Here is a 24,529-nt window from a genome sequence, read left to right as displayed (position 1 = left end):
ACAAGTAATTCAATAATCGAATATATATTTATCTATAAAATAATTAATACATACCTGTATAGCATTAAAAATAATTACTTTAATAATCTTACAAAGAATTCGTTACGAAATAAAATTTTATATAAAAATGTTACAAATCTTATAAAAATAGGTACAATCATATTTGTGTAAAATGCACCATCTAATCTGGATCTCTTTTTTAATATTCCAAAATAAAAAAATACGCAATTCTAGACTGGATTGGAATTACATTTCCAATCCTTTCACGTCTTGAGTCTTACGTCTCATTATAATTTCTATTACATGTTACATATTAATTTAGGCACCATATTAGACACTATAAATCAGTACAAAATATCAGTAAATCACTAATTTTCTGATTGTCACCCGTATCAAGGTATTTTGATTTGCTCATCGTTGGATCCTCTCTGTTTTTTTTTATATGCGAGTTAACAATAGGATTAGGAAATTTATCATACTTGGCATGTCCTCCAAAGCCATCAAAACTCATGCCACTGCCACTGGCAGTCTTCTAAAATAAATAAAAATGTAACAAATACAGATATAACATTATATTAAATATAAATACAAAGCAGTTTACTTGATTTAGTGAGTCAATTCTTGATTTTTTCACAAGTGTCGAAGGTATTTTCAAATTGTTATTAAATTTGTGTCTCTTTATACCATGGTCCCTTATCGAAAAGAAATCCTGCAATTTATTTGATGGGATATTCTCGGTACTATCATCCTAGAAGATAAATTATCCTAGCATAAATATATTCAAAATAAATTTAGTAATTAATGATAAGTATAATATTTAGTAAAATTAATGAGTATAGTTAAACAAACAAATTGTTTACATACTAAATTTATGCTACTACTCTTTTTGAGTTTTGAAATGTATTCCATTTTTGGCATATATTCATTCATTGTTTTAGATTTTACGGTATAAGATTCCTTATGCTCTTTTAAGTTTTCTTGCTCATAGCTCTCTTGCTGCACGGATATTTTATTACATATGCATTTTTGTGCATCTATTTGCATGTTAAAAAGCTGAGTTTGTAAAGATATCTTTTCGGTTTCACAGCGTTTTAATTGTTCTTCTAATTCTGTAGAATGTTGTTTCAATTCACTAAAAATATATATGATAATATAATCTCTAAAGAAAATGATTCTAAAAAAAAACAATACTTTAATATATCAAGAATATTTATATACTTTTGTTTAGCACATTTCTGTACCAAAAATTTATTTTTTCTGGAGAGTTGCATGAATATTTGTTGTTCCATCTTACATTTGTTCCTCAACTCTTTGCTCTTCTCACGCATGCTGTCAAGTTCCCTGAAAATTCAATATAAAGTACATAGTATTATATCTTCATAGATATACTGTATGTAAATCAATCAAATATACAAAACATGTAAATATAGAATACTTTTTTAATATTCCTATGTATATCCTAAGTTTGGAAACATCATCTGTTTGCATTGTTATATCCTCCACATTAGATGTAGAATATTCATCTATTAAATTTTGTACGCTACAAAATCAACATTTAATTACAAGGTTAAACAAAAACTTGAAAATTGCATGTATATCTCTAAAATAAATACTATAATAAACATACCTTTTCAAGAATTTGAGTTTTTTTTTCAACTCTTCATTCTCTTTCCTATCATTCTCCGCATTTGAAGATTGTTGTTTATAAAATTTAATCTGATCTTTAAATGCATGAATTGCAGAATTCTTATTAACTATTTCACTTTCAACTTCATAAATTTTGTGTCTTAAGCCAGCTGTTTGATTCTTTAATTTGTCATTGTCTTCTGTAAGATTACTAAGATTTTTGTCTTTCAGTTTTAGCTGGAAATTCAAGTTGTCAATTTTATTCTGCAGAGATGCAGCATCTTCTGCAATGTTGTCATTATTTGAAAAGTTGAAATATATCCTATGTATTGTACGAGTAGTGGTTATTACTCGACATTGTGGACAAGTCTTTGATCTGAAACAATTTCACAGATAAAACTAAATGCTTCCAAAAGTGTAAACAATAACAAAAACTTTCAGGAATGATATGAAAGTTCATGAAACTTTTTTGAATAATGGGCCAAAAAAGAATTAGAAGAGAAAACATGTGCAAACGTGACATGGCAGATAGCACACTGGTCTATTATGACAGAAGTCTCGGGTTCGATCCTGGTAGGAACCAAAATATTTATACTCGTAGCTTCTCTCGGAAAAGGCCGGCAATCTCCCGAGAGTATCCTTGTCTATAGAAACACCTTCCGAAAAATCCATCATTCGGAACCGGCATTAAAAAATTATAGATCTCATATGCTTGTAGCAATTGAATAATTAGTGTGCGCACCACAAGTACATGAGAGAGATGTAATATTATTTTAGGCCAATTAGGCCAGAGGCCTAATGTAAGAGAAAGAAGAGAATCTCAAAAATCTTTGAGCAGATATCCAAATTACCTTTCAAGCCATTGCAACAAGCACGCATAGTGAAATATATGTCCACATGGTGTATGGAAAATATCGTCGGATGGTACCAATAACTCGCTACATATCACACATATTAGATTCATTTTTGTGTAGATCCGTTGATGAAAAACCGGCGAGGTATGTCTGATTATAGGTTATGTGATAACTAAACTCCGTATTAGATGATTGTTAAGCGGCGTCTACAATGAGATTTTAAGGTATAAAACTTAAGTTTTAAGCATTAAACCGTAAAAAATTGATAAATCATAGTATCATCCTCACATTCAATTCTAATTGATCAATTTCTTACGGTTTAGAATTTAAAGCTTAAATTTACGCCTTTAAATTTCATTGTAGACGCCGCTTTTTGTGGATTTCATAAACTCTCGCAATATTTTATCGTACGTTATCAAATTATGAGTTCTTTATTCATACCGTTGCAAATTAAAAAACTTCACATGCTGCAGACACAAATTACAAAAACGTTGATATCAATCTGAGAAAACTACTTTAATAACCGATTGCTCTAAAGTAAAATACTCTGAACCGAACACTCCGATCACTCCGATGTCGAGGATGGATAACATAATCAACACAAGTACACAAGTCCGCCAAAAATTGTGACTTTAAATAGCACCATCTACTGCACGTTTCACATTACGTATCGCTACTGCTGCTAGTTTTTGTCAAAATATGGTAATATATCGACGAAACATTAAAAAATTTTAAAAAATATGTACATTAAAATAAATTTTTAAAATTCCAAAATTTCTAAATTTAAATCTTAAACTCATAAAACAAAAATGTAAATTAAAAAATTGAAATTTTAATTTCACAAATTTTACATCGACGTTATAACTTCGGCGTAAATTAAGCCGTGTAAACGTTGTCATATCTACATCTTAAATAAATTCATAAATAAATTATTCAAAAAATAATATATAATAACACAATTGTTTTATTTCTATAACAATACATGTAATATAATATTTACTATAATATTTACAATATTTACATAAATATGACGCTCACGAATAAGCGCTGATACTTGCTTACAATTATAATTAAATAAAATCAATAGGCAGAACATTTTTATGCTGGTCATCAAAAAATATAACTATATATCTATTACTATCACTTCAAATAATTTGTTGAACAAGTATACAATAATTGAAAATAGTTTAGCAAAAACGTAATTTTTCTGAAAGAATCTTGCTAGCAAAGTTTCTTCAAGATTATCATAAGTTTCATATCTCTGTTTAAATATAAAAAAAATATCGTCTCCGAAATATTATTTATAATTTAGAATCTTCCTGGTTTTCCTCCTGCTTACAAGAAGAAGAATCAATTTTGATATTTTGTGCAGTCTTTGTCTGCTCCTCCAAGTTACTCAGGTTCGGCGAGCTCCAGGTCTGACTCAAGATTGTGCTTACCGTGGGTATACTATCGGTGGTTCTTCTGCGATTCGATAGTTTGCCAGACAGCCTCGATCGGAGGATACTCTTCTTCTTCCTGGAATCGCTGATCGACCGGTCTCGTCTCGTTATCAAGTACTTCGAAGAACTCTTGATGCTCGAAAGACCAATTGGTTCGTTACTAATCACAGACATATCGATCGTCTCTGAAGTAAACGATTGCTGACAGGAGATCCGTGTGCATCGAGATCGGTGTGAAGATCCGCACGAATTATCATCATCTTCCTCAGCGTCATCACAGTCACAAATATCCGATGTGTTATTCACTCTCTCTTCCGCAAATGCCGAGTTTATGACACCTTCCTGATTCTTTTCGCTCTGCGATGAAACGCTGGGTCGTCCCTCGGAATCCATAGAAGGTCGACGATGCAGACTCTTGAATGAATCCTTCGCCCAGGGATCTTCGATCTCAACGACAGTCGACGTGGGAATTGGCGTCGGAATCGACGATATCTGAATAGGGCGTTGGATATTCGTAACGCTCGGCCAAGGACGCAACATTGGTTTAGGAGTTTTCGTTAGAACCGGAAAGAAGGGTTTTACGGCGCGAGATGCCGAGCTCTTTGTTAACGAAGAGAACTTCCGGACGGCCTCGACTATTATCCGTCGCTGCTCCGTTTCCGGTAGTTGCTCTTGACCATCCAGTTGCATAATCGTTTCGGAACAATTGCGAGCCATCTTCGCAGATGTTGAAGGGGACCCGCTGATCTGGCTGAAACAAACGAATCTAACTTAATGGAATTCTTCGAAGCTTGTTCATCTTAAGTAAAACGAGATAAAGAAGAGAAACTTTGAGAAATATCTTACATATATATAAGTACCTCCTTACATTAAAAGCATATAGCTTCCTTATATTAAAAAAATGTATTAGACTGTTAGAAATAAATTGGAAATGTTACTTCATAAAAATAATATATTGTTATCGCTATTGTTTATAAAAAGTAACTCGTTACTAATTTTAAAAAGTAACGCATTATCGTTACCGTTACTTGGACAATAACAATTCATTACTTTTTTGTAGTAAGTAAGTTTAAAGTAAGATATTACATTTAAAAATTACATCATGTAATAATCAATTGAGAAGCAGACTTTCAAAATGAATATTTTCCAAAATTTGTAATTTTCAGAATACGAAAAAGAAAGAAATTCCGTACACAAAATTACGCACTTTACAGAAAATAACAATGTAGGCCACAATTAGTAAGACGTAAAATATTAAACAAAATTGTTAACCAATTGTTAAAAATGTTGAACAAATGCATTTTGTCTTTAATTAAAAAGACATTATGTACTTAGAAATGTCTATGTTTTTTCAGCATATAAATCAACAATGAAAAAATGTTTTCTGAACATCTCAGAGTAGCTTATAATATGAATCTTTCAATACTGAACATTTCTAATTAAAAAAAAATAAAATTTTGGACAAAACGCATTTTGAAAGTCTGCTCCTCAATTAACGATCAATATTAATTTAAATTGTAACAATTAATATTAATCTAAATTCATGAGAATTAGAATACATCAATGCACCCCAATTATAATCTTACCGCATTTCGTTCATTGGATTATCATTCGGATTCGTTAAACTGAAAGTGGAAGTACGAGGTGTCAAAATTGTCGAACTTTCCTCCTCTTCTTCCAAAATTCCGGGCAGGAACATCATCTGTTTCTCTTCGGGTACCCTGAAAAGATCGAGGAAAACCGATAGCGTTTGTTATAGAATACAATGTTCAAGATTTCAATATTTAAAACAAATTTTATATTACGAAACTGTATCCCAAAAGATATAGAACTCGCCAGATCTTCACGAATAATATTTTGTAATTAAAATCGGTTTATACAAATTACATATAAATTTTTAATCTGTTCTGGTTCAAAATAAGTATTACTAACAATAATAAGTTAATCTAGATCGTTATATAAATAAAACGAAATAAATAAAGAAAGGATCAATATGACTGATGTGAGGTAGATGTGAGATATCTAATAATATTTTTATACGTAAATCTAAATACATTTTTCAGTTACATAAACCGTGTGCCGCTTATTGTCAGATTTGAAATGCAATGACAAACTGTAAAACGAAAATAATAATATCATAATTAAATTGATTATCGATTTGATAATAATGCTACTAACATCTTAAAATACTGCAAAGGACTAATTGCGAAAAATATTATCGATTGTTACGAATATTACAATAAACTATGTATGTATAATAGAAAGATACTAACATCATGTTATCCACACTACCGCGATAAGTCTTCTTCTTGTACGCCGCAGCCGCTTCCGTATATGGCAGGCTCACATCTTCAGAATCATAGTAAATATCCTTGACAAGCGGTGGACAGCGATTCATCAACGTGTCTACTCCAAGGTACGACACCTAATATATGAGCATAAAGAGGGAATGGAAGTATAATTTTATGCCAACTCTCGATGTTCATTTATATATAAAACAGATCTCTCAAAATTGATGCTTGATATTCACTAATTTTTATGTGGCCTATTTTAACGTTAAAAATATGCGTCAAGTGTCAGCATAAAATTATACCTTAAGTATATGCGATGTTTTACAATTTTTCTTAATTTTTATAGACAAGAAAGAGTGCTCCTACCTTGGTATGACGATCAATCAGCCAGTTCAGCTCGAAATCCTCATCATCGTCGCCGAAAGGATTTATCAGCTGTTCAGCTACCTTCAACAATCCCATAAAGAAGAAGAACTGCAGAATCGTGAAAATGGGCACGTATTTATCTATTTTCAGTTGGAATTGTTTCTCGACACCCTCGATGTATTGTCGGCCGATTACGGCGACTGCGAAGAAACTGTAAGTGGCGAGTGTCACCACTTGAGTGTACACCAAAGGAATCGACACCCAGTCGTAGCTCCACAAGAGACCGCACTTGGTCCGAAACTCATTGAATTCCTACAAATCAGATCGACTTTACAGAGCAAGAAAAAGATTTTATATCGATTAATTAATTTTATTAATCGATCACGTTTCTAGAAAAAATTTAATCAATTACGATTCAAAGTGTGAATGCTGAGGTGAAGAATATATATTTGCTTTTTTTTTTAATTTGCTTAGATATTATATTTACTGATTAATTTATCGTTTTGCGTTTTTTACACATCAAAATTAATTTTTATTTATTCCTTTGTTTTCACGCATGAGATGCGTGAAGAAAGGGAATATTATCTCCAGCAATTCCAATTAAGATATTTGTGCGAGAACATAATGTGTTTGAGACACGTGCCTAATCGCGGAAAATAAAAACGTAGTTGATAGACTGCGATATGGCTTACGATGTATTTTGAATCGGTCATATACCGACTCGCTACCGTCACGGTGTAGCTACCCATAAAATTTAATTGTTTCTCTAATCAAACGATTGATTTTCTGGTTACCACCGTTACTAGAATACAATCATATCGTATCATGCATGATGTTGCGCTTTATGAACTAACATGATAAACAGGAACGAACTCAGAAAATAGAAGATATATAATATGCTTAATACAACTTTGTCTTTAAAAGAATAAAATAATTTAAATAATTATTCCTTATTTTTGTTGCAAATTGAAAATAGATGCTAAAACATGAAATTTTAATGATTTTAATTTATTTCGTGTCAAGCATTAATCGTTAAGAATATTATATTAATTATTTATATAAAATAATTAATTTCATTTAGTCCATAATTAGAAAGAGAATTTCTTTCATTTTGATATATAATAAAGAAAATTTTTTATCAAATTTTAAACAACAAACGAGGAGATCAAAGAAAGAAAACATGGAGTTCGCCCACACCTCCATTATTAGCTTTAAACCTTGCGCATCGGATATTCGATGAGTCTTGCGTGCCTCCTTGAGGAGATTAATGAACCATGTGCAGGGTATCCAATAGGTGTTAAACTCGACACTTGGCACCGACTGGTACAATTGGAGCTCCAGCGTGGTCATGAAGCCTGCAACAAGCTCGTTAATTTTTAATTGCCACTAGGACGACGATAGTGGTCCCAGTACTGTGATTTACCGGAATCAACGACGTGATCGAGAGTGGGAAATCGTCTCTTCACCGCCGAGCTTATGGAACGCAATACAAGTATCAGCGAGAGGTTTAGATAACGCATCAGAGCTCTGCGCAGCATACGACTGTAGTCGTCGTTTCCGGTGACGTAGAGCGCCACGAGATGCATGACCCTGTAAAAAAAAGAAAGAATAGGGAAATTACAAAGAAGTTTATGTAAGAAAAATAAAGTTACATTTTTTATTTGTGATAATTAGCTCTTGGTTATGATTTTTCAAGCTTTAGCTAAAAGAAAGAAAGAAATATTAACTTGTACTGTCAAAAAATTTTGAGATTTAACAACAATTTATGATGCATTGCTTGAAAATTGATAACATCTCACTTGTCAAACTCACTTGTCGGGCCATGGTATTGCTGTGTATTGTTTCCACCATCTCTGCGCCACGTAGGACACATAAAATCCAAGTACGAAACTCAACGGAATTAATTTGATCAAGGTGTCGCAGTAAATGACGACTTGTTCGAATTCCCTATAACACGTTATATATTACAAGCAACTCTGAATAACGAAAAAATTGATTAAATTAAAACATTACGAAGAAAAATAGAGAATGATGAATGTATGCAAATTAATTAATATTAAAAAAATTTGCCCATTTGTATATACTTATGTCTAATTTCATCTATTAATAGATGGAATTAATGGTTAATCAAAATAATTTTTGTCCTCTATATTCTCTATATTCTCTATTTCTAGATTTATATATGTATATATTTAGAATTTAGAACTTTAAAATATTGAAATGTCCACCTTCTTTGCGTGGCAGTGAAGGCGTGGCGATAGAGCGCGGACAAGATACCGAAGACAAGTAAAAAAAGCAGCAGTTCCCTGTAGATGAGCTTGTACAGGGAACCGCGCCACATAAGCAGGAGCCTGGTGAATCCACCGCTGGTGGAACTGGCGACCTGGTATTGATAAGAGACCGTCATCTTTTATCCATTCAGGTGCACCGTGCCAGTTTCTTCTCGAGAACGACGCGCTCGCAAGCACATGGTTACTCATACTTCCAGAAATTTTCGTCTGTCGAACCTGAGAGGAAAATTATACTGCAGTTGCAAACCGCAACGTGTGTTCAATATTTATAATATTTTTGAGAGAACTAAATTGTGTATAGCTTTCTTTGTGATATATTGAAGTCTACTTTAATGATAAAAATGAGTAAAGTAACGTTTTTAGTTAATAATAATTAATTACAAATAATAAATTAATTTATATAGGGAAAAATAATAGACAATGGAAAAGACAAATCTTGTTTCAATGCGCAAACATTTTCGAATTTATTTTTTGTATTTCTCCTATGCAATCTCTATTTTAAGATAAACTAAATAATTCTAACGAACGTGGTTTATAAATTAAACATATAAAAAAAGGAGCATGAAACCACAGCACTGGATGTTGTTTGTGAAATTTAATTATTCATTACATTAATAAAAAAACTTTAAACGTTTCGGCCACAATCTGGCCATCTTCAATAAATCACAAAAATGACTAAAACGCAGAATTTATATATATCTGACATTGAATTCAGCCGTCGTATAATATAAGTATGTATGAACGTGTCCTTTCAACTTGTTAAGGTACATATAACAATGTTACAGCGCCAATTATCATGTTGCAAATTATGTAGAACAAGAAATTTTCAAATTCTAATTTAAAAATTAAACTATCATTAATAACTTCTAGTCAATTTTATGAGGAATCATTACCTGTTTTACAGACAAAATGATGAATCTTAAGCACTTCGCTCACGCAAATGGAAATTTCTCGTGACATTGTGTATTGTTATTCATTATATGTGTTATCGCTATTTATATACATGTCAAAAGTTTAGATTGTTCTAGAATTATTTATTAAGTGTGAGAGAGATCTTTCTTTAGAAAAGGCAGATAAACATCAGGCAAAACCTTCAGTGTCACTTTGCTTATTAATACTACTTATTTGACTTTTTATGTATATCATTTCAGAAATTCTTCTTTTAAATAATTATTCCGTATCTAAAATTCTAATATTATCCCAATCCAATTCGTGCATCTCATTCAATTGGTGGCGTGAAACCACTGATATCTCAGCGATAGATCTTCTTATGTCAACCTTATGTTCTTTGATTCGAATTTTTAATTTCCTTTTTGTTTGGCCAATATAAGAAGAATCACAATTTAGACAATTTATCTTATAAACCACTCCACAATGGTCCTCTTTACACAAACGATCTTTTCCAGTTTTAATAAATTTATTCAGTTTATTTATAGGTTTGTAAGCAATATTAAAGTTCTGACTATGTGATAATTTTTAAAATTTTTCTGAAACTTTACTTAAATATAGTATTATAAAAAACTTTTTCTTTAAATTGGAATTAGAATTGTTTTCATTATTATTACGCTCACTATTTTTATCTAAATTAGTTCTATTTTTCAAAGTTTTAATTCTGTTTTTTATTGTTGAAAAAATGAAGAGGATAGTCTAGTTGAAGAGGATATTCAAGAGGATAGCCATTCGTTAACAGAGTGTAAACTAAAATATTGTTCTACAAGACTTAGAACAAGAAATTATTACGACCAATAATATTGTTTCGTCTTTTTATTTCTGTTATGTTGATGACATTGTATTGTTTGTGCATAAAGACAAAGTTGAGAATATTCTGGAATTGTTTAATTCGTATCATGAAAGGCTAAGGTTTACAATTGACGACGAAAATGGCATTAATTTTTTAAATGTTAAACTAATGATTCAATCCTCATAAAATTGACTAGAAGTTATTAATAATAGTTTAATTTTTAAATTAGAATTTGGAAATTCTTGTTCTACATAACTTGCAACATGATAATTGGCGCTGTAACATTGTTATACGATGTACCTTAACAAGTTGAAAGGACACGTTTATACATACTTATATTATACGACGGTTGAATTCAATGCCAGATATATGTAAATTCTACGTTTTAGTCATTTTTGTGATTTACTGAAGATGGCCAGATTGTGGCCGAAACGTCTAAAGATTTTTTATTAATGTAATGAATAATTAAATTTCACAAACAACATCCAGTGCTGTGGTTTCATGCTCCTTTTTTTATATGTTTAAGATAAATTATTGCATCGAAATGAGCTTCTGATATAGAATATATCGAAATAGATTGTATCTATTTCGAGCGAAAATACTTATATTATGAAAAATGATTTTTCTATTAGCTAATAGCGATCTATCACTTTTTTTCATTTTCTCAATCCTAAATTTTCTAATTTTATTAACGTGCAAAGACTAAATTAATTTTCAAGTATACACTAAAAAAAAATTTCTGCAAGTTGAAAATTGACGAATCAAAATTTTCTGGTTGAATTTATTAGAATTCTAATTGAAATAATCGGAATTCTGGTTAATACAATATTTCTGATCAAATCTACTAGAATTCTTATTTTTACCAGAATAATTATATCAATTAGAATTTTGGCTACCTCAAAAAGGCTATCTCTAGAATTCTAGCAGATTTAATCAGAAAATTCTGATTCGTTCATTTTCCATCAAAATTACTATTTAATCGATAGTGTTTGTCTGTTGTTTTTAATCTTGTTGAAAGCCGGTTTATGATCGTTCGCGACGCCAAAACTTTTCGAACAAATACGATCGAGAGAGATTCTCTTAGGAGAAACGACGACCCACTCAAGACTTTGCATCGCGATGACACGTCGCAACACGCGTGATCGCATCATTCGCCAGAAATATCTCACGATATGCGAAAGTATTTTAAAGTAACTAAAAATGAAATCTGAATGATCTAGGCCTAGATTCGTCCATCTATATTCCTATGCTGCGCAAATAATCAGAGTCGTCATAATTTGCGGTAAAAAAAACTCAACGAAGACAAGACTCAGCAAAGTATAAGGTAAATTAAAGGCAATCGATAAAATCATCTTTCATAAACTTTTCTTTATTTGATAAATTATTTAAATAATCCAAATGTCTCTATTAGCAAATATGACAAATATAAAACTCCACATATTGCATAAAAATAATAATAGTTTAAATTTTAAATTAAAAGAGTTCGAAAAAAGAATGTGTGATTTTGTATTTGTATTAAAATTTTATTTTATTTAAAAAAATTTTTTTACTTTTCATTTATTTCTTAAATTCTATTTCTTTCACGGACATTGGAATTTCCGGCATTTTATACGCATATTTCGTCATAATTATGAGCAGAGTTTCGGATTGCATTGATATGACGCTAAAAACAGTTGCACGCGTCACAAGCAAAACGTCATTGCCAAAGAGCAAACCTGAGAACTGGCGCGGCTGCATCCTTTTTTTTTTATCACTCTCACGGAAACTTATCGTAAATAATGTCTGATTTAATGTCTCTTGGGAATTGCGCCAGTAATGCGGTGGTAAATATAACTTTGGACGTCGAAGTAACAGCGAAGTGTCTGGGTAAACACACTATTTGCACGAGATTTCCGGGCGCGCGACCTTTGCCGCACTTTAGTGTGCACTTTGTCGATCGACACCTCGAGAATGCATCTCAAAGTGTGGTTACAAGTGTTTGGCACTTTATTTGTTATTATTTGACTTCTGAAGAGTTTCAAATATGTAAGAGACGATCAGCTGATTGCTCCTGCTATTCCTATCTTTTTCTTTCTCACGTTAAAAAGAAAAGGATTTTCTAAGTACATAAAATTTTTAAAAGAACTCTTTACAGCTTAAATATCATATAATTACAATCTTAATTATTTTAATTGCATTTATTTAACTAAACAACTTGTGTTTAAATTTTTAATTAGTTCGAAACTTTCTCAAGATTTATATATTTCATACATAAAAGATTTTGAGTCATTTGTTATCTTTTACTCAGATAAGAAAGTATTAAAATTATTAAATATACAGTATTACGTTTAGACATTTTGAATATATATCATTACAGAAACAATTATAGGCTTTAAATAAATATAAGTCAATAATAAGAGAGAAGTAACTTGACAGTGAGTATCAGTCAGTGCTTTTTTACTTGATCTATATGTCTGTTACTAACATCGCTTTGGATCTAAGGTATTTATAGTATTTATATATAAGTATTTATATATATCGGTTCTTATCGATCTTTCAAGATCGTAGTAATATCTTAAGTAATGTCTTAAGACGCTAATGAGGCCCTCTAATTGATTCGTGACACTTCAAACAGAATTTAAGACGGTCTTGAATATAAAAACTGACTATGAATATCAGCCTAAGAACACTCTGCATAATAATAGTTTAATGTTTTATTACGAATGATTTTAGGTATGAAGACATATTGCATATTTTTCATTTACATCTTAGAAAACTCCATCAACGCATATGGCATCTTCGGCGAACTCTTGCATAATGTTATACGCGAGACGATTCGTTTCGTATGCATTTAGTATACACCATGTTTGAAATGAATACCTTCTCGATGGCTTCATCCTTACTTACATCTTTACTTACGCTCATGCAACAACTATCGCGATGACGCTGTTAATAATACGCATGCGACAACGTCGTCGCCGTGTCTGACAGATCGTCTGACCGTCGCACTATATTTTCGCACGACCTTACCAAAAATATCGCAATGAAAACCGTGGCCTTTAATAAAATGCGAAATTTGGTATTTCTTCTAAAAGAAGCGCATTCACCGCACCAACGATTTAGTGCGAATGCAGGGTTTATTGTGTTCAGTATGATATTTTATTAGAGAGATAGAATTAAATAAAAACTGTTATACAATAATCCTGTGAATGATTTTAACATGCTATGTTAACATCTCTTATATATAAAAATTATCTTAAGAAAAAGTGATTAAAAATAAGTAATTTTTTATTGCTGCGAGTATCATATTTTTAATGCAGGAAAAGTTTATATAATAAGAATTTGCAATTCACATGCAAAATATCGTATTAAAAACCAGAAATTTCAGAAAAGTCTCGTTTTAATCATGTCAAAGATGGGAATATATTTGATTTAGATTTTATACAAAAAAGTCGAAGATCATATTTTCGATCATTTATATATATATATATATATACATATAATAAATGATTATATATATAATTAGTTGATAAAATTATGGTATAAAATACTAATTATATTTAAAATATATATCAATAATATTGTACAATTGTGAAATTAACATATGTTATTATTGATATTGTATTGCAAGTTAAATAATACGTTAATTCACATTAAAATTATATTTCAAATGTTAAATACAGTTTTTACAAAACTAAAATATTTAATTTAATTTAATTATTTAGTCTTAGTAGCTGGCAGTTAGGCAAAATAGAACTTTGAACATTGGCCAAGGTCGAGTCTAGGTTCTCTTTAATGAACACATGGACATAAATTATCGGTTATAAATTATATTTGTGTTAAATATAAATACTTAAAATTTAGATAAATTTTATTAATATTATTTTATTATAATATTATTTTATAAATAATATTTTCGAGCAGAATCTAATAATATAAAGAAAAATTACTCAATAATTAAAAAAAAATATTCTTAAATTTACTTTTTCAAAATAATCATAATTATTTTTAACAGTATTCTACCCGTAAAATATTAATTAATAAATCAATTACATTTTTATCAATTACAAATTTATATAATTTGTGATTGTAAAATCGGGCAACACATGTCAAATTGACAGATAATAAATGCATGAAGAAAATATTCTTGTAAATATTTATAGCTTCGCGGAAATGGCACATAAATTATCAATAGACAATTTTCTCATTTTATCTGATGTCTCTCCGCATATATATCAGTATTCGAGCCACGGTCTCGCTTTACCTCGTTCGAACTTTGTGTAACTTTGGTGCGAAGACACACTTTAATGCGATCTTTTTCTTAGTGTTATGCAAAATGCACCGAAAAAAGAAATTAAATTATAATAAGGAGATTCTGACTTACCGTGTAACATACTTTATCAATCATAACTAACACTCTTGTTATCTTTTTCCTCGTGCAAGATCATCTTTCACTCGCGCGTACAATAAATATACGCTAACCGTTTTCGCGTTAAATCAGAGAATCATTGATCGATACTAGTCGACGGTACCTTTTGACTATACAGGTGATTTACGAAATCAATTGTAACTGGAATAGTGAATTGATTTAAAGAATCAGTCTGCCAGCCTTCGTTAGCGGTCGCGATAAATTTTGACGTTGCGACTCTTTCGCATTATTAACAACTTCTTAATTAAATTTTCTACCGTTCTCTCCATAAAGACTTTTAAATAAAATTGAATATTTACTTCAATCATCGAAATTAAATTAATAATAGAGACTACCGGCAATTTTTCTGCAGATTTTATTGCAGTTCCGCAATGATTTTAGCATGTTTTTCCGAAATTGTTATTAAATGTACTACGTTATTTTTAAATTATTAAAAAAAAATTATTAAAAAATTTATTTTAATTTTTAAAAAAAGTTTGATAAATATTGAAAATGATAGATGTGTGCAATTTTATACCAATTCTGATGGAAAATTAATATTCTTTCTTCATTTTTGTAACTATTAACGTTTCAAGTCCATGTGTTTCTTCAGTTTTCTTCTATAATTTAGAAATCTCTTGCGACCAATAGAGATCTATCGCTTCTCAAGCACAGGCTATCCAGAAAGTTCTTAAAAAATTCCAAAGGTTTCCCCGAAAGTTTAAGTACGTCGCGGAATCAAGACGAGTTGCGTCGAATTACAAGGATCGTGAGAATTACGATCCCGCTGAAGATCACGAAGAAACGGCTGGGACCGTTTCCTCCACGAGCCGTGAAGGACCGAGAGAGGAGGCATATCACATCGCAGGTGCGCACTTGGCGCTCGTCGGCGCCGGACTGGTTACCGCGAGTAAAACTCGGGAGACTGTAGTCGCGGCTAAGTCTCGCAGATATTAAACATTTTGTAGCTATAGGCGCAATCGTAATCCGATGGCAGTTACCCAAGATCTAAAAAGGGCCGAATGTCAAGCTCAATACGCGTAGATCGTGCATACCACCGTGTCCGGTCGCGGTCCACCGCTAGCGAAGTCACCCTCGACGGCCGCAGCTCTCACAAGGGATGCGTTCCACTTAACGTTCGCAACGCTCGCGTTTCATCGTTTCATTCTTGTTTAATAACAAGGAATGATATTCGCGAATGTACACTCAGAGTTATTAGGTGTTGGAATTAATTCGTAGCGTTTTACAAGTGATGGGAAGTACTTTCATTAATGTATTTTTTAATGCTCATGTGAAATAAATAACATTCTTTCATTAAAAAACGCTACGAATTAATTCCAACACCTAATATTATATCTTTATATATAATATAAAGAAATCATTTCTTTCTTGATTTTTTTTAAGTTAAATTGTAAAAATATACTTTTGAGGAAAATAAAAATTTATTTGATTTCAAAAATGATGTTCAAATCAAAAACATTTTTCTTTAACCATAAAGCAATGCACAAATTTTTTTATTCAAATAGATTTCTTTTAATCAGAGAAACCTTTTTCTAGATGCTACAAATGTTAAGTAAACGCACTTAAGAAGGGATATCGAAGTGCATTCCATTAAACGGCTTCTATCTTCTCGAAACAGATGAGAGAAAAATTAATGGCGTTGATAGTGTCTAAAAAACGTTCAAGAAATATTTAAAAGATATTTAATGTGTAAGAGTTGTATTTTTCAAATGTTGTGTCTTTACAAATATGTTTTATACTCTCATGTGTCATTTGTGAGAGTTAACTTGAATCTACAATAGATTTTTAAGCCTTAAGCTATAAGAAATGGAAGAATCACAATCAATCATTCTCCTCACATTCGATTGTAATTGACCAATTTTTTATGGCTTAAGACTTAAAACACCTATTGTAGATTCGAATTAAACGATAAGAAAATAAACAAATTAACGATTTTAACGATGTCATATATCAAGAAACTTTTGTAATACTTTTATTCTTTGTTTTAATTAATTATATAATTGATAATTGTTGAATTCATAATTTTATAAATTTCAAACTATTTTTATTATTTAAATATAATATCTTAAATGTTTTACTCCATTAACAATGCAAAGGTTTGTATGTAATGTTATAACTAAAAATTTTAATTTAATTAGAAGAATGAAATTAAAAAAAAATTCTTTGCAATTTATGCGTTTAATGTAATCTATGATACACAACTGATTTACATGTTAATGAATGTTTTTAAATTGTTATTCGAATATTGAAAATGATCCAACTTAAGATCGAAACGTCTATTATCGTTATATGTATACAAGAATTGTTGAATATCCACCAGTAAACGAGAATGGATTAAAATGGATTAAAATTTTTTTCTATCCGAATGCGTATTTTATAAATAGCGAATATTTTTTTTGGATTTAATTGGATTTAATTAGATTCAATTGGATGCAATTGGATTAAAAAACTGCATTTCCTATACAAAATTTTGAATTGAACAATATTCACGATGTACAGAAAAAGCTAATATTATTTTTAAATTGAAAGGCGTAGAGATATATGCTCCATGCAATTCCTATAAATGAATAAAAATGCATTCAGGGTTGCTGGATATTGGTACTTAGAACTTGCATTTGATGGCTTTTAAGCTTTTTTATTAATTGACTTTATTCAAAGTGTCATTATCTTTTTTATGATTTTGTTTAAATTCATCTGAATCTTTCCTAATTTTATCGAACAATTTCAGATCGAGAAGCAACGAGAATGGATTGAAATGAATTGAAATGGATTCAGATTTTCAGAAATATTGATTCACGAATATTAAAATAAATGCTTTTCAATTCTAAATGCATTTTTATTCATTTATAAGAATTGTATGGAGCATATCTCTATGCCTTTCAATTTAAAAATAATATTAGCTTTTTCTGTGCACACAAACACAATTGTGAATATTGTTCAATTCAAAATTTTAAATAGGAAATGTAGTTTTTCAATCCAATTGCATCCAATTGAATCTAATTGAATCCAATTGAATCCAATTAAATCCAAAAAAAAATATTCGCTATTTTTTTTTAAATACGCATTCGAATAGAAAAAAAATTTCAATCCATTTTAATTCATTTTCGTTTGCTGGGACGTACTTGCAGAAATGCAACAGTTTCCACGCTGCAAATCTAAATTTGAAAAACCAAGAAAAATGACTTGTGGCGCTATCCTACAACAGAACCCTGAATCATAATTAAGAGTAGGTGATAATTATCTTCTGAAGATAATAAAATATTTGAACAATGTGTGTCGTTCATGAGGATTATTATAACCTAACATTTCTAGCTTTGAAAAGTTTAGTAAGAGTATTAAAAAAAGATTGCTAAATATATCAAGGATAGAATCCAAATATCATAATCTCAAAGAGAGTTGAAGCAGAAAGAAGGTTTCTCTGGGTGAAGGCATACAAGTCCTGTTTATTAATCAGTGGGAACAATAGAAAAAAACTTGTTATTGACATTGACCAGCATTGACGAAGCGAAGCGCAATACGAAACACTATTATCAATTTGTACACTATTACCAAATTTTTTTTATCATGGAGCGTGACAATTCGATATTAATGCAAAAGCAGGTGCGAGATAATTCGGAGGACTTGCAGAGTGAATTTCTAGATTTGAAAAATTGGGAAGAGCAAATGAAACGGAAGGAACAAGAAATGCTGAATGAACGCAATGGACAGGTATTTGCTGAAATAGAGAAAAGTAGATAGATCAAAGCGATGAATAATATTGAGAAATAAATAATAGTATCATGAGTTTATTGATTTAAGAGAGATTTAAATATATTTTATGTTTATAACACAAACTATAGAAATCAAAGTTTTAAATGATCTAGCTGGATCTTAAATGCTTGTATGATTCTTGTGTGAATTTATATTACTATGTATGTAATCCTTAGAAACGCGTGCCAAAATGATTTTATATTTATATTTGATAATAAGATATATACATTTTAGCAAGTTATACCGCCTGTCAGAAGCAAAAATAAAAAGAAGAAATGTACAGTAAAAGAAAACAAAATGTCTAAGAATTCTAAACGAATAAAATCGTATGACTACACAGCATGGGATAAGTTTGATGTTGTTAGTGGTATCATTTGTGTAACTTGAAGTTGTATAAGTTCTTATCTAAAGATTTGAAATTAATTTATAATAAATTATTGCATAGGATAAAGCATGCAAGAAATTAGAAGATGAAGAACAATCCGATGAGTCTTCAGATGAGCCCTTGTCCAAAGAAGAATTGGAGAAGAACTACAGCAAAGCAATAGAATACAAGCAGCAAGGCAATGACTTCGTGAAGCAAAAAAAATGGGACAAAGCGATTGCTTCGTACAGCGAAGCAATAAAACTTTTTCCTTATGATGCTATCTTTTATGCTAATCGTGCACTTTGTTATTTAAAACAAGACAAGTAAATTTTATATTTTATGAATATGATAAACGGATTATATTAATTTCTATTGTTATGTAACAGCTACTTAATGTCCTTATGTTGCAGTTTGTACTCAGCAGAAGCAGACTGTTCATCTGCAATACAATTGGACGAAACTTATGTAAAAGCTTATCACAGACGAGTAACAGCCAGACTAGGATTAAAACAATTCGATGCAGCATTAGAAGACGTAAAGAAAATTACAGAGTTAGAACCTTGCAACAAGGAAACCGAAGTCTTGCTTAATCAAATTAAGAAGCAGTTTGGAGATGTATGTATTTTTTATTATTATTGAGATGTAAATTTTAATAGTTATATATATGTATTATACACATACATATATATTTTTTAGTCATTTATGTCCAAAAAAAACATATGTACGACTGATGTATCTGATAATAAAAAGATAAATGAAAAAATAGTTGACACTAAGGAAGATCAAAATAAAAAGAATAATATAAATGTAGATAATGAAACTGTAAAGCCAACAATTATAAGTCCAACAAATATAACAGAACCAAGGAAAGGTCGATACATTCCAGATTGGCTACCTGAAAAGCATAATGTTGAAATTGTAGAACCTATTGAAAAACCTCCACATCTACGTTCAAAGGTAAATTTGCATTATGTTTTATGATATATATTTAGCAATATAACTAAATTTTGATTTTAATTAGGAACCATTGAAAAGGATACCTGTGCAGGAGGCTGATTTAAGTAAACCTTTTAAAGAGAAGAAAATAATATGTAATAATAATCAAGTAGAACTGAAAAGCAATGCAACATGTAAACCTGAAGAAAACTTTATTGAAAATTGCGAAGAAATGTCTCCTATCCCTACCAACTCAGTACAGTTTTTAATAAATTGGAAAAAATATACCTCATTTGATTTTCGATACAGATATTTAAAGGTAAGTAAAAAACTTTGTATATGAAGAGTATGAGTTATATTGAATTTTTTTTTAGCAAATACCATCAGGTAGCCTGCCCAAAATATTTCAAGATTCAATGGAAACTGATATCTTCAGTGGTATCTTGACAACACTCAAGATAGAATTTATGAAACGGAAGGAACCTATATTTTCGTATTTAAAAGATCTCAGTAATATTAAGAGATTTAGGGCATTTATTATGTTCATCAGTAACTCTGAAAAACAAGGTGTGTACAATGATGCACATTTTCTTTTGTATAATGAATGTAAAAATAATATTAGCTTAAAATATTTTTAGATCTGAAGCTTATGTTCTCGTATTGCAATACATCTGAAAAGATATCTGAGGAAGAAATTACAGACTTGCAGGATAAATATGAAATTTAACAAAACTTGTTTAAATTCTAATAAAAAAGTTACGAATAAAATGAGGTACTTAAGTATTATAACAGATATGGATTTTGTTGATAAATGAATAAATTTTTTTTTTAATTGTGTGCAAACATTTATTTATATTTTATGATCAAACAGTTTAAAAAAAAAATTTATTATAGAAGATTTCAAAAAATTTATCTATATTTTAATATATATATAAATAATATTTACAAAAGAAATATACAAATATTATATATTCAAATATTATAATTATGTAATTGACAAATAAGGAAATTTTATACGTGAAATTCTATTTATACAGAGAATTTTTTTTCGGAGCTATATAATTTATGATAAAATAATTACGTATTAGGTGTTGGAATTAATTCGTAGCGTTTTACAAGTGATGGGAAGTACTTTCATTAATGTATTTTTTAATGCTCATGTGAAATAAATAACATTCTTTCATTAAAAAACGCTACGAATTAATTCCAACACCTAATACTTTCACAATAACCTATAAAAATATTTACATTCCAATATATAGCGATGTAATTACATTATAGGTTACCATTAAGTAATCGCCGTATTTTTTGATCATTTTTCATAATTTGCGCCTTTGCTTGACGTATCTTATCTAACTGAACCTTCATGTTGCTATCAATTTCTTTCAATGTTTCCTTCATAGGTTCTATCATTTCTTCTGTTTCTCTAAAAAAAATATTTCCATATTAATTTTCAGAACAAAGAATTATTCGAATTATTTATTCCGAAATGAAGAATCATTAGAATTATTCTCAATTTTATGTACTTGTGCATATATTTTTATACATACTTTTGTTCTTCTTCCAGTTGTTCGCTTAACTGGCGATATTGATTTCTCCAATCCAATAATTCTTTTTCCATCATTTCTACATCTTCCTAATTAAATTTAATTTCGTAAACAGATCTATAGTATAAGAATGTGTGTGAATGTATATATATTACCTGTACATAATCCAGCAATTTTCCCAAAGGATTTGTCGTTCGCGTTAATGTTTGTATAGTTCCACGTAATTTATCGATTTCTTTAGCTGCTGTTTCTCGGTCACGTTTCGAACCTGATTCCCATGCCTGGATCAAAATACATTTATTCAATGATAATTCACTCAACGTTTTGTGATAAAATTGCTGCAGTAAAAAAATAAAAAATAAAAATAATAGTAACACGTTTTAATTCTTACGATATCAACTTTCTTCGGCAATACATCGACATTATCCGTGTTGACTAATTCTCTCTGAGTTTCTAAGATTTGAGCCACAAGATGTCCATGTTCTTGCATCAGCTGATTGTCTATCTTATAATCTCCATTCTCTAAAAGATCACCACCACTTCCTTTTGCTTCCATCACTACCATATCTTCCGCGTCATCGTCATCATCATTCTTCAAGTCGGAATTCTCTACGATAACGCTGATATTTCCTAATGGTGTTCTACAATCGTATTTTGAAAACTTATTACTTATAATAATTCTTTGTTTAATATAAATTAAATTATAATCTTACTGTATTTCTTCAGAGATTATCATCTCTGTCTTTGCTCTCATTCTAGGAGCTGCCGGCCTAGCACTGATGGGTCTGGCACTAGGTGGTCTTAAAGATGTTTTAGGTCTCGCAATCGGTTGTTGTGAAACGCTAAAACAAAATTTGAATTTAACATTATTACTACACTTCGATATAATTTGGTTTCAGCAATGAATTTATAGAATTGAACATTACGTCATTTCAGTAACTTCAGTTTGAGATCCTGCAAACTCTGATGTTGATTGATCACTTCTTTCAACGCTTTGTTGCAACATATTATCCTCTTCCATTCCATTTTCCTTAATCCCTTTAGTATAATTACTCGTTACTGGTTTATTTTCGTTATTAGATATCTGTAATGATATTTTCTTTTTTTTTTCTTGTGACCTATTCACTTGTACCAAGCATTTTTCTCACCAGAGGCACTTTTATATTGTACCTGTTCTTCCTTCACCAGATCATTGGCATTTGCTAAAATCATGGCATCCTGCTTTACTTTGGCGGACGAAGAAGGCCTTCTTCTTTGTGCCGAAGTAGGAACTTTATTCTGAACTGGCTGTGAATACAATAAAAGTAAGATGTATTTTAAATGAGTTATATTAAAGCACTTGAGAAAAAATATTAAAAAATTATCTTTTAATTACAGAATCAAGCATTATTGTAAATTTAAAATAAAAAAAATAAAACTTCAATTTTCTTTAATAAATATTTGTTTTAAAAGCTCTATTATTCAAATCAATGATGTGCAACCTATGGCACGTGTGTAAGTTTTTTGCAGTTTATCAACTCAGAAAATATCAGCTGAAAATTATCGGCTGAAAATATGAATATTTTCTATTTTATACAGATGAAATAAACATTATGTGACTCGAAAGATTTTACCTATTTCTAAAAATGGCTTTTTGAAAATGATCTTTAAAAAAAGATTGCGCATCACTGATTTAAGCGATATGAATTTTTCTTTGAATTTTTACTTCAGCTGGTGGGATATCTATGGCCTCAATATTCTTTGAATTTTCCTCCTTCCAATCATTTTCTTTTTTTGCTTTGTTCTCTTCGGTTCTGTCATCTTTATCTCGCTTTGTTTCTGATACTACTTTCCCTGTACTAGATGACCTTTTTTTTCGCTCCGCTGAGATCTTATCTTTTTCCGATGATTTCCTCGTTTGCGAAGACTGTCTTGATGCAGGCTTCTTCGAAGTTTCCTCTTTAGTCGTGGATTTTGACTTTGATCCCTTTACTTTTTTTTCCAAGCTGTTTTTGTAGTGGTCAATCGCCTCCTTGCTACTGACCTAAGTAAATAAACCCACTATTAATTTATTTTAAAAATGATTTTCTACTTAAAAAGCAAAATGTATTACTTTCTTATCAAGGGCTTTTCCAATGGCTTGCAACAGCTCATTTGTCTTTGTAGGCTCTTGACCAGAGATGATTTTACTTGCTCTGACCATTAAATTAGCACCCGAGATTAATTCTAATATTCATATAATACATTTAGATATCATGTATATAGTAACAGAATGTGACAATTCAGTAAAATTAAATACTCACTAACAACATCAATGAGTTTTGTCAAGAAAGTAAGCTTAGCTTCTTTATCCTTTATATTATCTGAATTTAGCTCTTCCTCGCTAAATAATCCTTCTAAGAAATTAGTCTCTTTAATGATCTGAAATCAATTTTCTACTATATATAATATTTTAAATGCAAGCAAGATTTGTATAAATCTATATTCTGAATAAATTTAAGATGAAACAATTTTCAAAAAGAGAATTAAAAACTTATTTCAATATCTAAAATTATACACAAGCGATAAATTACAGCTGTTATAATATCGTGGAGGAAGCGAAATGGTGGTTTGCGGAGTAGTTTCTCGGTCAGTGGCGGCTTTTTGAAATATTTTCCGAGTACATTCTGTGTTTTCTTTATCACCTCGGGTCGCACCTCGTCTGTCATCGTGATAATTATTTTCCTTTTCCTTTTAAATTCTGTCTAGTGAATAGTGATTGACACATGTGTACGTACAACATTTGCGGCGATTCAGTGTAATGTCAAACCGTTGCCAGGCAACGCCGAACACATATAACACGTGACATCGCACGTGGGTAACCACAATGAGAAATCCGAGAAAGGCCATGCCGGTCTTTTTTCTGTTACCATTGAAATTACCCGTACACTA

At 30.4% G+C, this 24,529-nt stretch overlaps 4 protein-coding genes across 8 annotated transcripts; 1 reads left to right on the top strand and 3 right to left on the bottom strand.

Moving 5' to 3' along the window:
* Nucleotides 1-98: 98 nt before the first annotated feature.
* nopo (TRAF interacting protein no poles) lies at nucleotides 99-3,120 on the bottom strand. 4 transcript variants are annotated; one of them, XM_011066708.2, is made up of 8 exons: nucleotides 2,769-3,120; nucleotides 2,478-2,686; nucleotides 1,628-2,002; nucleotides 1,436-1,540; nucleotides 1,219-1,341; nucleotides 865-1,132; nucleotides 602-748; nucleotides 99-532 (listed from the first exon to the last, which is right to left on the bottom strand). In XM_011066708.2, exons 2-8 carry the CDS (start codon nucleotides 2,588-2,590, stop codon nucleotides 338-340), a joined length of 1,326 nt encoding a protein of 441 aa, XP_011065010.1. In that variant the 5' UTR covers nucleotides 2,591-2,686; nucleotides 2,769-3,120; the 3' UTR covers nucleotides 99-337. The 4 variants fall into 4 exon arrangements, with proteins under 4 accessions (XP_011065010.1, XP_011065012.1, XP_087261250.1 ...); XM_011066710.2 differs by having other exon boundaries at nucleotides 2,797-3,120; XM_087405124.1 differs by having other exon boundaries at nucleotides 2,824-3,120.
* A 306-nt stretch (nucleotides 3,121-3,426) lies between these two features.
* LOC105152422 (bestrophin-4) lies at nucleotides 3,427-15,460 on the bottom strand. Of its 2 annotated transcripts, none has more exons than XM_087405403.1 (9): nucleotides 14,975-15,460; nucleotides 8,857-9,086; nucleotides 8,392-8,526; nucleotides 8,003-8,169; nucleotides 7,777-7,934; nucleotides 6,580-6,891; nucleotides 6,196-6,347; nucleotides 5,509-5,643; nucleotides 3,427-4,673 (listed from the first exon to the last, which is right to left on the bottom strand). In XM_087405403.1, exons 1-9 carry the CDS (start codon nucleotides 14,996-14,998, stop codon nucleotides 3,782-3,784), a joined length of 2,205 nt encoding a protein of 734 aa, XP_087261529.1. In that variant the 5' UTR covers nucleotides 14,999-15,460; the 3' UTR covers nucleotides 3,427-3,781. The 2 variants fall into 2 exon arrangements, with proteins under 2 accessions (XP_087261529.1, XP_011065014.1); XM_011066712.2 differs by lacking the exon at nucleotides 14,975-15,460 and adding an exon at nucleotides 9,764-9,780 and having other exon boundaries at nucleotides 8,808-9,086.
* Nucleotides 15,461-18,265: 2,805 nt separating this feature from the next.
* spag (RNA polymerase II-associated protein spaghetti) lies at nucleotides 18,266-20,915 on the top strand. The gene is made up of 8 exons (XM_011066713.2): nucleotides 18,266-18,727; nucleotides 19,004-19,129; nucleotides 19,215-19,459; nucleotides 19,547-19,751; nucleotides 19,833-20,093; nucleotides 20,158-20,391; nucleotides 20,447-20,639; nucleotides 20,711-20,915. Exons 1-8 carry the CDS (start codon nucleotides 18,584-18,586, stop codon nucleotides 20,797-20,799), a joined length of 1,497 nt encoding a protein of 498 aa, XP_011065015.1. The 5' UTR covers nucleotides 18,266-18,583; the 3' UTR covers nucleotides 20,800-20,915.
* IFT54 (intraflagellar transport 54) lies at nucleotides 20,893-24,455 on the bottom strand. Its single transcript, XM_087405450.1, is given in 11 exon segments — nucleotides 20,893-21,498; nucleotides 21,623-21,708; nucleotides 21,775-21,900; nucleotides 22,011-22,260; nucleotides 22,333-22,461; nucleotides 22,546-22,753; nucleotides 22,756-22,906; nucleotides 23,325-23,642; nucleotides 23,712-23,824; nucleotides 23,902-24,019; nucleotides 24,172-24,455. Coding segments are annotated over 11 exon segments (1,785 nt in total). The 5' UTR covers nucleotides 24,307-24,455; the 3' UTR covers nucleotides 20,893-21,347.
* Between the last annotated feature and the right edge of the window lie 74 nt (nucleotides 24,456-24,529).

This window comes from Acromyrmex echinatior, chromosome 4, assembly GCF_024713525.1.
Source record: "Acromyrmex echinatior isolate Ae372 chromosome 4, ASM2471352v2, whole genome shotgun sequence".
Lineage (NCBI taxonomy): Eukaryota > Metazoa > Arthropoda > Insecta > Hymenoptera > Formicidae > Acromyrmex > Acromyrmex echinatior.
Note: the sequence above shows the minus strand (reverse complement) of the source record. Positions and strands in the feature narration are given on the sequence as shown.

Excerpts from the sequence above, each read along its gene's own strand:
- nopo (XM_011066708.2), bottom strand. The coding sequence starts at position 2,590 with ATGAATCTAATATGTGTGATATGTAGCGAGTTATTGGTACCATCCGAC. Across the intron at positions 1,342-1,435 it reads TACATAGGAATATTAAAAAA|GGAACTTGACAGCATGCGTG; the intron begins GTATTCTATATT and ends TTGAATTTTCAG. Across the intron at positions 749-864 it reads AGAGTAGTAGCATAAATTTA|GATGATAGTACCGAGAATAT; the intron begins GTATGTAAACAA and ends TTTATCTTCTAG.
- LOC105152422 (XM_087405403.1), bottom strand. The coding sequence starts at position 14,998 with ATGATTGATAAAGTATGTTACACG. Across the intron at positions 9,087-14,974 it reads TTGATAAAGTATGTTACACG|GTTCGACAGACGAAAATTTC; the intron begins GTAAGTCAGAAT and ends TTTTCCTCTCAG. Across the intron at positions 7,935-8,002 it reads CGATCACGTCGTTGATTCCG|GCTTCATGACCACGCTGGAG; the intron begins GTAAATCACAGT and ends AGCTTGTTGCAG.
- spag (XM_011066713.2), top strand. The coding sequence starts at position 18,584 with ATGGAGCGTGACAATTCGATATTAATGCAAAAGCAGGTGCGAGATAAT. Across the intron at positions 18,728-19,003 it reads TGAATGAACGCAATGGACAG|CAAGTTATACCGCCTGTCAG; the intron begins GTATTTGCTGAA and ends TATACATTTTAG. Across the intron at positions 19,460-19,546 it reads TGTTATTTAAAACAAGACAA|TTTGTACTCAGCAGAAGCAG; the intron begins GTAAATTTTATA and ends CTTATGTTGCAG.